Consider the following 14,240-nt stretch of genomic DNA (forward strand, 5'->3'; position numbering starts at 1 on the left):
TCAGATCAACCCAGTTTGTAGAACTCAGCATCTTAGTGCATTTTTAATCTGCCACTGTCACAAATCCACTCATATATAGCCATTTTTCATTTTATTACCTACTGAACTATACTTCCAAATGAAACCTGATCCCAGGGTCTCCTTCTGTGGGAGGCCAGACTAGTTTGGTGTTCAATTCTGAGTCCTAATTGTTTCTTATAGCGCCAATTTGAAGAAATACAATGGTAGCTAGGTTCACAAATTTAATTTTTTCTACAATTCTGGATGGAAACCAAACTGGATGAGAACCGAATCAAATCCAGTGGTTACATTCAGTGTTGACTTTATGGGGAAATTTGATTCTGTTCTTGTCCAATTCAGTTTGCAACCAGAATTGTAGAAAGAATCAAATCCGTGAACAGAGGCACCACTCTAAATTGATATATTACCCCCTCTCTTGCTCTCCCTCTCCCTCTCCCTCTCTTTCAGATCGGAGATCAAAGTGAATTCTCTTAAACTGTCAGAAAGAACATGAACTAGAAAATGTATCTTATACTGGGGTGAATCTAGGATATGACCCTATTCAAAGCCTATATCTGAGATGTACCAAAATTGGGTCTGAGTAACTAGAAATATGCCCTTGCTATTGAAATTTCCAACTCCACTTTACCCTTCTACTTGGCAGTCAGGCAGCCCCGGGAATGCAAATTCCTGCCATTTTGACTGTGGGGGAAGGTGAAGGAGCTCAGCCTGCCTTCTGCTGTTCTGATTACAGCATTTGTTGCTGGGAGAGACAGCAATGGAATTGATGCTACTTTTCTCCCTTCTCAGGAAAATGGTTTGGTCAATATCAGGAAGGCCAAGGGGCACTTGCAAATGATAATTTCTGTTTAATCCCCCAGTAGGTGTCCACATTTGCAGTACTTCCAATGTGCCACTACCCTTGGCCCATTTATACTTCATTCCTCCTCCTGACTCCCACCTCCTGCAAGAAATGTGTCATGGAAACAGGGCAGTGCAATTGTGGGGTTTTTTTTCTTTTCTTTAAATTAGTTGAAATTGTTTCTAGGCAAAAGTGGGTGGGGTAGAAAACAGATAGATGGTTATAGCTGGAGTAAAACTCTAGTATGAGGAATTTTGAGATGCTCAAATCTAGTAGAAGTCACTATTTTCTTGCAGAGAAAGAAGGTGAAAAAACAGATAGTAGCAAAAGATTTCCAGGAGACTACGCACTCTATTGTATGTCCACATATATAAAGCCCCTCAACTACGTGCTAGAGCAGATTCTCTTGAGTGGAGCACTGTAGGGATCTGTTAATTATAATGAAAGAAGTTTATAACATGGGACTTTAAAAATTTACAAATGAGTTGTCATACATGTCTCTTTAGAACCCCTTAGTCCCTCAGTTGCCTTTCTCCTCACCATCTCCACATCCCCACCAAATCCCAGGCATCTGACGTATTTGTCCCTCAGCAACCCCTTTCTTTACACTGTGAAGGAGAGAATAAATTGAGCCAGAGACAAAGGGGAACAGTCAGGGAGCTGGCTAACTGTTAACTTCTTTGCCTTTCTATATTTGGGGAGAAGAAGCCAACAGGTGAGCCTTTTCACACTGGTCTCTGGGTCATCTAAAGACCTAAAGTGTGGCAGTATACAAAGGAGGAAGGAGGCTGAGTGTGGAGACTTACCTCTTTCCCCTACTGACTGGTACAGAAAACTAACTATCTTTTGCGAAGTAATGTGCAAATTTAGCTGAATATATCTGCTTGTTAAGTTTTGTTTTTCACCCCCAACCATTACTCTTTCCCAACCTTACTCTGACACCAACAAAGTGTCCTATAATTCAGCTCATTTCTGTCACTAACAACTCAGGGTTAGCCTCGGATTCAATCAGTTTTGTGCCCTCCCTTCAGACAGCCCTGTTAGGTCCCCCAGTTACCGCTTCCTCTGTCCAACTTGGCTACCAATTCAGGAATTTTTATAAACCTTCCTGCCAGGTTCCTAAATTTGCTGGAATGACTCATCAAGACTCAAGAAGCACTTTACTTACTGTTATCAGTTTATTGTGAAAGCTTTTCTTTGGTCTTTCTGGCAACAAATGCTCCTCTCACCTTTATTGTTGAGGTAATTTCCTGCTGTTTTAGTCTGTGCCAGGAACCAAGGGCAGTGGCCAAATATCTCTTTTATGCGACATCACCTGTCCTCTAAAAACAAAAACTTCTAGAACCACGGATGCTAACCTGCCTGTCTATTTCCGGCTCTCTGTGGATTTTCCACATCCCTAGAAACTTCTGATTTATTTTTGATAGGCTTTTCAGCATAAGTAGTTGATCTGTGGCTAATGCTTTTAACTTCTCCCTTCCAAACCATTCATGGGAACAAGCATTCTCAGGGCTTAGAGTTCAATGTCCATATCACTTCCTCTGCCTCCCAGAGGATCTGAGGAAGTCAATGGGAAGGGTGAGCTTAAGAAACTGAGGGCCTCACTCTCACTCTACTCTCTTCATGCAGGCGTCCAGCCCTCTTTCCAGAGCCACTTCTCTCAGCCTCTGTGTCACGGCTGTCCTAGGAGAAAGGGTCACCTTGAGTGTCCACGAATGTCTACTGCCTCCTTCTTTTTCAAGTCTCCTCGGGAAAAATTCTTGGAGCTGGATCTTGAGACTGCAGTCCAAGGTCAATAGCTTTACTTAGTTGCAATAGGATGGGGATGAGGACTAATTTGAACAAAGTCTCCATGCGTTTGGCCTTATTCCCTTCCTGTGCAGAAAGACAAAACAAAAACAAAACTCATAGAAGCAAAGTTGTTTTTTTTGTTTTGTTTTGTTTTGATGAGGAGATCTTCCTTTTGAAGTAAAAACCTCACTTCTTTCTGGCCCCAGACAGTCACCTGGTCTCAGATGTTGAGGGCCTCACATCCACATTGGTTTATTTGAAATTCATGTTTACATCTCAGCATGTGGCAATGTGCTCCACTCTGATGACACTTTTCGTTTCTAATAATAGAGCAGATGAAGTAATATTGCAATTGATGTTCCCGGGAATTTGATTGGATAAGTGCATAAACTGTGGTGGGGGAAGGGGTCTGTGTGAACGGATCACATTAGTATTCTTGTCCTATCAATGTGCGGGGCCGCGACCAACGTCAGCCGGACCGATTTCCTGCGTCTGCCAGTCCCGCCACGGATTCTTTTGGGATCCTTAAACAACGAGCCCTTAGAGACAAGGGATCAAGGCAACAGATTAGAGCCAATTGCCTGCTGCGGGGACGGCCAGCCCTTTCAGGCCTGGCGACCGTGGAGAGAGAGGAAAGATGAACTGAGCGCCGCTTCGGGAAGACACTGAAGCGAGAGAGACACCCCCTCCCGCCTCCCCACCTTGCAGAGCAGTCTTTGAAAGCTGCTCCCCCTTCTGAATGGAAACTCGGCACCACCGGGAAACGCGTTCCTTCTCGCTCAGCAGAGAGATCCATGCTGAGGCGAAGGTGGTGCGAGTCCTCGCCTGCGCCCAGCTCCCGGGACAGGGCCGGCAATGCTGCTGAGCAGAACTTGATCGCACCCCTTCCTCTCTGCTAGTGGAAGCGATGCTGCACGGCACAGCCAGCGCTTTCGCGGCTCTCCTTCAAGCTGAAGGTTACCCACCCGCGCAGCTAGCCTCAACCCTGTGAGCGGCGCGCCTCGGGTCCTGGCTCCGGCTGCTTGGCCGCGGCGTGCAGGTCAACCACCGGGCCGCCCGCGCAGGGGCGCACTGCACCAGCGGCTTCGGCTTGGTGGATGTGTATGCATGAGTTCTGCACCGAATGGGCGCAAAAAGCGCCCCAGCCGGTCCACCCGCTCCTCGATCTTCCAGATCAGCAAGCCCCCGCTGCAAAGCGGGGATTGGGAGCGCAGGGGCAGCGGCTCCGACAGCGCCCACAAAACCCAAAGAACCCTGGACGACTGCAAGATGGTGGGTGAAATCTGTGCCTTTTTTTTTTTAGAGGGGGTGGGGGAGTCTTGTATGGTAATCATTTGGTTGGGTGCCAGACACTTCCCACCCTCAGCTCCTCCATGCGCATCACGTGAAAGCGTACTATTTTTAAATCTGCAGTCCCCCGATTCGGGGCGACACCCGGATCGTAATGGCCCTATGGAGAAAAGTGTCACGGCCAGAGTCGCGGGGGTCAGAGGCTGCACAGGTTGTGTTTCTGTCCCCTAGAAAAACAGTGGAGGGAAAAGATAGGGTGAACTGGCTCGGAAGATGTGGGGAGGTGGAGGTGCTGCTTTGTGGGGAGACAGTGGCAAACAACCCCAAAGAGAGCGCCCGGGGCGCTGCAGAGGGAATGAAGAAGCTTCCGGCGCAGAGGCTGTGGCTACTCTGCCAGTCAGGCTCAGAGCCAGGGTGTTCAGGGGCCCAGCCAGAGGAGAACAGTTTGCCTATTACACCCTACTCTTGGTCGTTTTTCCCAGTGCCACTTCAAACCCATGTCCGCGCAGCAGCAGGGGGAAATGACCCCAGCATCTTGATCTAGTGAACTGGGAGTGACAGGGTAGCTGTTCAAATATGCGCCTGCTCTTCAGAAACAGTCTGGACGGTTGGGGGCAAGCAGGTCTGCAAAGGGCCAGGCGTGCTGGTGGAAAAACAGACATTTGCTTTGTGCCTTTAGCTTTGAACAACTCAAAGATTTCTAAACCTGGAGATTAGGGGTTCTGGCTCAGAAGTCAGTGAGACTATTTATGGACATCGGAACAGGAAACTTTGTGATGATAAAAGTGTGTGATGGAAGAAATTGGCTTCTTTTCCAGCTCGTCCAAGAGTTCAACACACAAGTGGCCCTGTACCGAGAATTGGTCATTTCTATTGGGGACGTCTCTGTCAGCTGTCCCTCACTCCGGGCAGAAATGCACAAGACAAGAACCAAAGGCTGTGAAATGGCCCGTCAGGCACATCAAAAACTGGCTGCCATCTCAGGGTAGGAGGCTTTGGCTTTATTTGGTAATTTTTGTACATGATGCTTAGATGTTTGACAGAATATTACGGTGACCAAGGCCTCAGAGATGATGCCTGTAAATTGGGGATTTTAGCCAAGGACCCTGAGCTTAGGATTCTCCAGGGACACACACACACACACACACACACACACACACACACACACACATGAGAGTGAGAGAGAGAGAGAGAGAGAGGGAGAGAGAGAGAGGTTTCAAGTGATTTTTTTTTTTTACTTTAACTTTCAACTTTAACTGTAAAATAACTTGCTGCCTGCAAGCTGGAATTTAGTGTTTAAGATTTGAGAGGGATATTTGGGCATCAAAGAGAAGGTAAGTCATTGTACTTCAAGATTATTTTGTCATCTGCTACCAAATATAAGATCTGTGCTATAGAGAAAACAACTTTGCTAAATTCCAAATTTATTAAACTATTTATACCTTGAGCTAAATTCCTATGATACCACTCATAAACCCTAAAATGAAGTCTAGGACATAAGTTACTGTTTTTATTGTAGTGATATAAAAGGAAACTTTTAGCATGTTAATTTTTTTATATGTTGGGGAAATTCACAAATCTAGGTAAACTTAAACTCTTTTTGTCCCTCCCTAATATTTATCCATTTCAATCACATTTATAGATTCCTATGTCTATGTAAGGTGATAACAGAGTGAGCAGAAACTTCTCTACTGGGATCTCATATACTGAATATTAGGAGAATAGTTAGCCAGGATTTTTTAAAAGTTAGGTACTTATAACAAGGAAAGACAGGAGTTCTTGTACAAATTCAGTTAGGTTCTTGGTGCAGTCACAAGACAGCCTTTATCTGTTTACCTGTGTGAATATAACTTTATTAAAATAGAAATCAAATTAGATTCATTTGATAATGTTGCAGATTGATCACTTGTAGGAATTATATCTAATAGCTTTCTTTGCCATCCTTAATATCAATAGTACATATGTGTAGTGATTATTACTGGTATATAAAGATTAGAAGGCCATATGTTGCCTCTCTTAATGAATTTACATTTGACAGCAGACATTGTATATCATGAAAAGATACATCTTTCTAATTTCCTCAAAGTGAAGGATAAACAAAAGTTTACAAACTTATTTTAGTAGGACAATTGAGAACCTTTATCCTTTTCCTTTATACTGTACTTAATAGGAAATGAATCTGAGAAGTAAAGGGGAAGTGTTTCAAGAAATGCAGCTATGATAAATCCCAGACAAGTGGAGAAAAAATAATGAGAAACATGCAGGGGATTAGTGATGAATTACAAAGTATAGAGAAACAATGACCCAGGGGGAAATCAGTTCAGAAAGGGAATTTTATGCTCAGGGATTTGGCAAAGCATCTCTGTAACATTTATGTACAAGACTATAGAATGGTGCTATATTGTGGATCCCTTTAATTGATTTAAAAATGAGGACACATTCTAATCAGAGAAGGTAGACTAAGGAAATGAAGAGAAAGTTCAGTTTATTTTGCTATCATATGAAATCAGTTTGTTTCAAGGATTAAGGAAGAACAGGTCAGGAACTATTGGCTAAAAGTTGAGTTTTGAAAGTTAGAGGTGGACTCCATTTATTCGGGAATTTGTAGCCCTTTGCTACTTGCTTACCTGTTATCTGAAGGCTGATATTAATGGGAGCAGTTTTATAGGAATTAATGGGAACCTATGGTGTTCCTTAGATCCTAGCAAATGTTAAGGAGAACTCCATAAAATGGTCTGAGAAAGAATTTGACACATTTCCACCTCTAAAAATTAAATGAAGTTTAATGTTCTTTATTAAAAATGACAGCGGTGTAATTGAAGGAATCCCTTTCCTTCCTCACCATCTGGGCTCCATTAATGAAGGATGTGATTCCCTTTGCCGAATTTCTTTTCTGATATTGCTTGCTATGTGGATTCTCATTTCAAGCTTTATATGAAGACTGGGGTGTAAAGATTCACTTTACAGTTTAAAGGTGGTGAAAAAAACAAAGGTTTCTGGGAAAAGTAGAGAGAAAGAATGGATTTGAGTCCCCACTCTGCTAACAAAATCCAGCTAATGCATAAATGTCATTTGAAGGAGAGACTCTTACCCTTATTCTATAAGTACGTCTCAGAAAGAGTGAAGAATTTGTCCAAAGACCCAGCTAGGAGGTATCACAGCTTTCATGCAACTTCATGTTTCTATGCTTCTGAAATCAGTTCTCTTTTCTCTAAGTAATTCTGCCATTCAAAAAGGTGTTATGTAAAAAGAAACAAAGTATTAATAATGTTACTATATAGGTAGACCTTAAAAAGAGTAGGCTAACTGAAAGAAGCCAGTCACAAGATGTCATTTATTATATGGTTCTATTTATATGAAATGCCCAGAAAAAAACCAAATCCATATAGATAAAAAGTAGATTAGTGATTCCCTGGGATTGGAAGTGGGAATAGGTAGTGACTGAAAATACATTCAGGGAATCTTTTTGGAGTGATGGAAATATTACTGAATTGGACTGAGGTGATGGTTGTACCACTCTGTGTATTTAGTAAAAATCATTACATTGCTCACTAAACTGAGTCAATTTTACATGTAATGAATACCTCAGTACTTTTTTTTTAAAAAGTTGTTATCACCATCACAATCAATTCCATCTTTTATTAGCTTTATTCTTTTCTACAGATGTAGCTTGTAATGACAGTTTATGTGTAACAGGAATGAAAGAAAAATAAAACTTGGCTTTCCATACATTCATCAAGATGCAGGCCCTGTATCTATTGTCTGTCTTTTCTTCTTGTAGGAATATGGGAGGGGGAAAGGCAGGGCTTGAAGGATTAAGTGAATTCACTCATTTCTTACCAATGCATATCAGCCTTTACTTGTCTACCAGCTGAATCTAGACCCAGAGGAGGGAAACAGGATTGCAAATAGACTAAAAAGAACATGAAGAGAAAAAAAGAGAAAAATAATGGGTCAATATTAAAACACAAACACTTCAACTTTTCCACCCTTGAATAATTGAAACCCTCAAGGAATGACAATGATCACAAGGAGAAAAACCATCATGTGTATCTCACGGGCTCTGGGTGAGAAGGCCATGTTGGCTGAAGCCATCAAATAGTTTCTCAAATTGTGTTTAGATTAGTAGCTGTTCAGGCTGTTAGAGGTGTCAAGTGTTATCTGGCTAGAATCAGCCAAGTGAATCAAAAGTCTTTGACTGGCATGACTTGCCAAAGTTATTATATCTTTACAGCTTGGACCCTATATTAGACATTAAAGTTCAAGGAGCCTCAAAACTCAATTGTAAGAGTGATCCCCAAACTTTTTTTTAACAAAAAATCTTCCCTTCAATCTAAATCTGGAAAGCCAAATTTATAAATCAAGTCATGTGTGCTGTTTGAATGGTGTGTGTGTGTGTGTGTGTGTGTGTGTGTGTGTGTGTGTGATGTGCATGTGCCTGCATGCATATCAGGGATGGGCAGTAATTTAGACCCCAGTCTCCTTGGACTTCCTGCCAAAGTGACTTCTTAGGCATCTTCAAATAATTCCTAGTGAGGCATGGTTCTTTATATTTGAAGAGTCTGAGATTCAGAAGATTAAAGCGGCTTTAGAGTCAACTTGGAAGAGTATATACATAAAGATTTTGGAGTTAGACAGATTTGGCCTGAAAATCACTTAGGATCTTGACTGACTTGCTTAATGCTCTGATTCTCAGCCCCTCATCTACAAACTGGGTGCCATGCTTATTCATGGGATAGTTTTGAGGGGTCCAAGGAAGCTCAGTATATAGAGCAAAGATGATGTGCTCAGCTTGTCGCCTGGCACATCTATAGGGTTCTCTGTGACTAGACACTGGCTCTCTTCCTGATCTAATGCCTATTCCATGAACCATACCTCATACCTCAGCCGCCCGAGTACTGGGACTACAGATGTCTGCCACCCTGCTCAGCAACATATTTTTGAACCTTCACATCCACTTATCATTTGTAAAATGAAGAGCACAACACACAAGGGAGGGTCACCCATAGCAATCATCATTGTCCAGCAAACCCTAGTAGCTGATGCTGTAGCTGGTGAACTGGTGGTTAGAATTCCCATTCTAGTGCTTTCTCTGTTGTCTGTGTTGGACTGAATCTGCCTCACACCAAAACTTTCTGTTAATGGCAGCTGAAGAAAGTCATAGTGTAGAAGGGCATCCACCAGATCTTAAAAATGTGATTTAAATATGATAATGAAACAAAATAATATGATGGAAAGAACGCTGAATCTGAATTATATTCAATCTGGATAAAATACTGGCTTTACCATTTGCCCAAGACACATGCATGAGTTAATAATGCAGATTGCTTCACAGAGTAGCAAGTGGCACCCTGGTACAGTGTCTAAGTAAAGGGGAACTGGGGATAGATTGGCAGTGCTACTGTTCACAAATAGTATGACTTTGGGTAAAGGTATTATCTTTTTCTGTCACAGTTCCCTAATCAGCAGTATGAGATCAATAAATAATGGTATCAAACCACAAGGCTTTGTGAGGATCAAGTATTCAGAAATCTGCCTATTGTATAAATAAAATATTAAGGTATTTAAAATTCAAATTATCCAGATATATTTACATAAAATTATACTAATCCACCACATATTTTTCAAATAAATATTTTAGCTGGAATAAATTTTTGTTTGCCTTTTTTTTGTTGTATTATGTTCTGAGGAATTTTCTGTTAGAATTTCTTAGAGGGCTATTATCAAAAGGGCTGTTCTTAAACATTTTACAAATGATAAGTGGATATGAAGGTTAAAAAACAGGTTGCTGGGCTTGGTGGTGCACGCCTGTAATCCCTGTACTTTGGAGGCTGAGGCAGGAGAAGTGCCTTGAGTTTGAGGCCAGACGGAGCTACATAATGAGTCCAAGGTGTGCCTTGACTACCCAGTGAGACCCTGTCTCAAAAATGGGCAAACAAACAAAAGTTAGGTTTAGAAATATTTTATTTATATAAATCAGCCTAAATTCTTCAAGATCATAAAATTGTTACCTTGATATAAATTGTTTTACCAAGAGTTGTGTGACATTGGAAAAGCCTGTTACAGGCCCTGTGCACCTCAGTGAGAGACTTAAATTGAGGGATTTCTCAGTGTCTTGTCTTCATCATTCCAGTATTCAATGTAAATTCTTGTGAAAAAACATAGATTTTGTTTATAGAACAGAGCGATGAAAAAATAAGCACAGCACAAGGAGTTTGATGATTAAATTCCAAAAATAATTTTGGGGGCTCTGAACATAATACTATATTCACAAGAAGAATCTTAATTTCCTGACGGCTTCTGGAGCAACGTAATGAATACCCTAGAGATCTATAACTGCAGATTGCAGGCTTTCCCTTCAGGGGTGATTTCCTGACCAGCCTGGCCTATGTTTCTCTCTTTTTTCTCCGTCTTCCAACCCCCTCTTTGGTCTGTTTTGGTTTTGTTTGTTTTTATTCAATTTTTATGCTCTATTTTTTCCCAGCCCCACTCTAGCTAGTTTCTGGTCCACTCCCTAGTCCTGTTGGTTAGAAAGTTAGGAGGGGGACAGTGGAAAACGGCAGTCAGTCAGTAATGTTCCTTTCGACACTGTGGCTGAGATGGCAGCAGTTACACGGGGTGGGAGAGCATGGAAGTGAGAGCAGTGACCTTGGAGGCTGCTTTCTCAGTTTTCTTTGATTCACCCGATGGAGGAGACTTAATCGGGAAGCAGCAGTCTCAACTGTTAGCAAGAGACCTGTGGTTGGCAGGCAGGTCAGGCCACCCACTCTGTCCTTCACGTTCCTGTCTTATGACAGGCGTTTTGCTTTAAAATTTTTAACTCTTATAGGTCAAACACTGAAAGGCGAGTTATGTCTATACCAAAAAGATGTGCTATCCATTCAGGTAATGATGGAAACCATTTTAATTCATTTGCCAGGGTTCTAATTGTAAAGTGCCGCAAACTGAGTGGCTTAGACAACAGAAATCTTTTGTCTCGTAGTGCTGGAGGCAAGAAGGCTACAATGGATGCTTTGCCAGAGTTAGTTCAGCTCCTTCTGAGGGATGTGAGGAAGAGTCTATTCTGTGCTCCTCCTAGCAGTGCTTTGCGGACCGTCCTCAGGGTCCCTTGCCTTGGTGAAGATCTCTGCTTCCCATTCCATGTGGCACTTCCTTTTGGCTGCATCTGTGCCTAAATTTTCCCTGCTTATAAGGACACCTGTCACATCGGATTAGGAGTCGACCTACTGTGGTACGACCTTATTCTAACATGTTTAATTATACCTGCAGTGCCCCCATTTCCAAAATAAAGGTTATATTCTGAGATATTTGGTGTTAGGTGTTGGTGTCAGGGACCTGGCCATAGAGAGGACATAATGCAGCCCTTCACAGGCTCCCTTGAGCAATCTGCAGTAGATGCACACATCCTAGACTGGAGGCATGCGGTGGAGGCAGAGTTGTGTTTTGTGTGTTGTTTCCCTAGTACTGTTGTATCTATTTTCCCCCCACACTGTCACACAAAAGTGGCCCAGGACCCAATGTTTTGCATTTTCAAAATTGTGCTTTAGTTTAGGGGTGGAGTTTGTGACCATGGAATAGAACAATTTTTGTATGAGACGGTTATAGTCACAAAAGCACTGTCCCCATGATAGCTAACATTTTGCTCTAATAAGTTTTAGTTACTAGTATCTGAGGTGGAACAACAAGCTAACCTCAGGAAAGAATACTGGAGAGAGTAGGGGAGAAACCTGACAGTGTGAGGCGTCCACTTTCCCTGGTGTGCACGCAAGGACTGAGCCACCAAGGGTGGCCCCTCGGTGGTGCTAATGATTTTGCTTGAGGACGATGGCATACTCTAGAGTAAGTGACAAGGTACTGAAAATTTAAAATTATAGCAAATTTTAAGAGTGACATGGTTAGCAACGAAGCTCAATGTGGCATCAAATCTAGACAAGTGTTCTCCATTGACTGTGAAGGTTAGACTTTTCATTTTTTAAAACAGATTTAATGACTTCCACCTTGTTAGAGTTTTCTCTAAAATTTAAAATTATAGCAAATTTTAAGAGTGACATGGTTAGCAACGAAGCTCAGTGTGGTATCGAATCTAGACAAGTGTTCTCCATTGACTGTGAAGGTTAGACTTTTCATTTTTTTAAACAGATTTAATGACTTTCACCTTGTTAGAGTTTTCTTAAAACATGGTCCAATTAGACAGAAAATTAAATCTAAAATGAACTTTAGAGAAATGCACCCTCACTTTACTGTTTATACTACAAAGTGCAAGAGAGTAAAGCTATATTTCATTCACCTCTGCACCTTGAGTGGCAAGCTCAATGATATGTGTCTCGTTTGCTCGTTAAGTTAGTTTGGTATTTAAAATTTATACTTCAAAGAAACTGTGTCTTGATACAGACTTTAGTGAAAATTGAGAGATTAATTTATATTTTATGATATTTGACTATTATTTTTCCTGTTTTATAAACTCTAGAGCCAATAGATTGGTTTTTAAATAACCAAAAGAACAGTTTATATCAATTTCTGAGGCAAAGGCTTTCATTTTTACAACAAATCAGTGGTTGTTGTATATTTTAGATTAGTAATTTAGATAAAGTATCTTTAGATTATCTCACAATGTATTCCCATAACTTCTCTCAGTTGGCTTTATATTGAATAGTTAAATAGCATTTGCAACTGGGATCATGTTTTAGAAGTGTTCTTTAAACCTTTGGCCCTTGGGAGTACAGATGTACTGCCAGAGATATGTCTAGATACAGCACAGCTCCAAGAAGAGTAACTAGGATGCCTTCTTATTTATTTCCTTTGCTTTAAAAGACATGAATTTAAAAAAATAAAACCTCCTTTAAAAAAATCCAACCTTTAAATAGAACTTATCTAGCAAATAAATGGTCCCAATCTAATGGGAGATTCTAGATACAATCAGGTTTTAAAAATTAAGCTATGCAGCTGTAGATACATAATAAACTAATAATCTATACCAATTTAACTGAGTTTAAGCAAAGGGGGAGATATGCTTACTAACACAGAAGAAGCCACACATTTTTTAGCCATTAAGAACATCAGACATTCCCCCACCTAATACTCCCTCAGTTACCAAGTCTGTAATGTTTTATCTTCTTCACTGACTACTGTGGCTCCCTTTCAGGCAGCATTTTTGTGGCCCCTCAGGCCGTTAACATTGTAGTGCCTCCCTACTGGTCTCCTTGCCTTCGGTCTCTCAGAACTCTCTTCAATTTATTCTCTAGATCCAGGCTAATCCTCCCCAAATGCTCCTCTGATCTTATTACTTCTTTGCTTTAAAATTTCCAAAGATTTCCCATTGCCTAAAGCAGTGTTTCTTCAGATGTGATCCCTAGATTGTCTGTATCAGAATCACCTGCCTTCAGACCTAAGTAACTAAACCCTCTGGCACAGGGCCTAGAAACTCAAATTGTTAACAAGCATCACTGCATCCCCCAGGAGATCTGGAGCATGCCATACTGCAGCCTAATGCAGTGATTCTCAACCTGGGCTGCACGCAGGAATCACCAGGGCAGCTGTAAACATCTGCTGATGCCTCAGTTCCATCCTGAGAATTTCTGGTTTGATTGGTCTAGGTGCAGTCTGGACATATTTTTTGAAAACTTCCTACAAGAGCATCTGTAAGAGAAAAGAGTATACTTAATTACATTTATCAAGAAATTCAAAGTAATAGTTGCTTAAAGACACCAGGGCTTTTCCTTTGACAGAAGAGCCTTGGAATGGCAAATTTGAGCCGGGTACGCTGGCTCATGAAGCCGTTCTTCTGTGATCCAGTCATACTTAATTCATGTCGTCCATCCTCATCCTCGTATTCTGATGCAAAATTAGTGCAGGAGCCGCAGTTATCAGGTTCGAGATGAGGAGCAGAAGGAAAAGATGAAAGCAAGAGAACTCACTTTTTGGCTAAGCTAGCTGTCTTTAAGCAGTTTGAAAAGAATTTCGTACGGAACTATATTGCCTGGTCACACCTAGCTGCACATTCACCTAACTGGCCTGTATTTCTTTTTTCATTACCACCTTAAATAAAATGAGGACTTTATACTATGAAAAAGAAAGAGAATGGAGACTGGCAAGCCAAGTATATCTGTCATAGGACTCAATCTATATTCACATATATTTATCTTTTACCATTTATCTCCTAAATACTCCACTTCTTCAAACCGGTCTGTTTAGTCCTTAAGTGTATATGGCAGGATAACCCTGTCCTATTAGTCTAGCTGTTTGGTTTCCATCTGTAAAGGCATACTTGTTAGCCAGAAAAGAAATAATTTACTCTCCT

General features: G+C 41.3%; 1 protein-coding gene across 2 annotated transcripts in view; it reads left to right on the top strand.

Moving 5' to 3' along the window:
• The first annotated feature begins 3,073 nt into the window (after positions 1 to 3,073).
• Positions 3,074 to 14,240, top strand: part of Rgs7bp (regulator of G protein signaling 7 binding protein) — a 98,270-nt gene continuing 87,103 nt past the window's right edge. The window contains exons 1-2 of one of the 2 annotated variants that reach the window (XM_010637231.3): positions 3,074 to 3,925; positions 4,762 to 4,928. In XM_010637231.3, coding sequence (XP_010635533.1) covers positions 3,761 to 3,925; positions 4,762 to 4,928 — 332 coding nt within the window. In that variant the 5' untranslated portion in view covers positions 3,074 to 3,760. Of the gene's footprint in view, positions 3,926 to 4,079; positions 4,155 to 4,761; positions 4,929 to 14,240 lie in introns of those variants that run through there. The other variant, XM_010637232.2, reaches the window with a different exon arrangement.

This window comes from Fukomys damarensis, unplaced genomic scaffold, assembly GCF_012274545.1.
Source record: "Fukomys damarensis isolate Sample0158 unplaced genomic scaffold, DMR_v1.0_HiC HiC_scaffold_1, whole genome shotgun sequence".
Classification (NCBI taxonomy): Eukaryota; Metazoa; Chordata; class Mammalia; order Rodentia; family Bathyergidae; genus Fukomys; species Fukomys damarensis.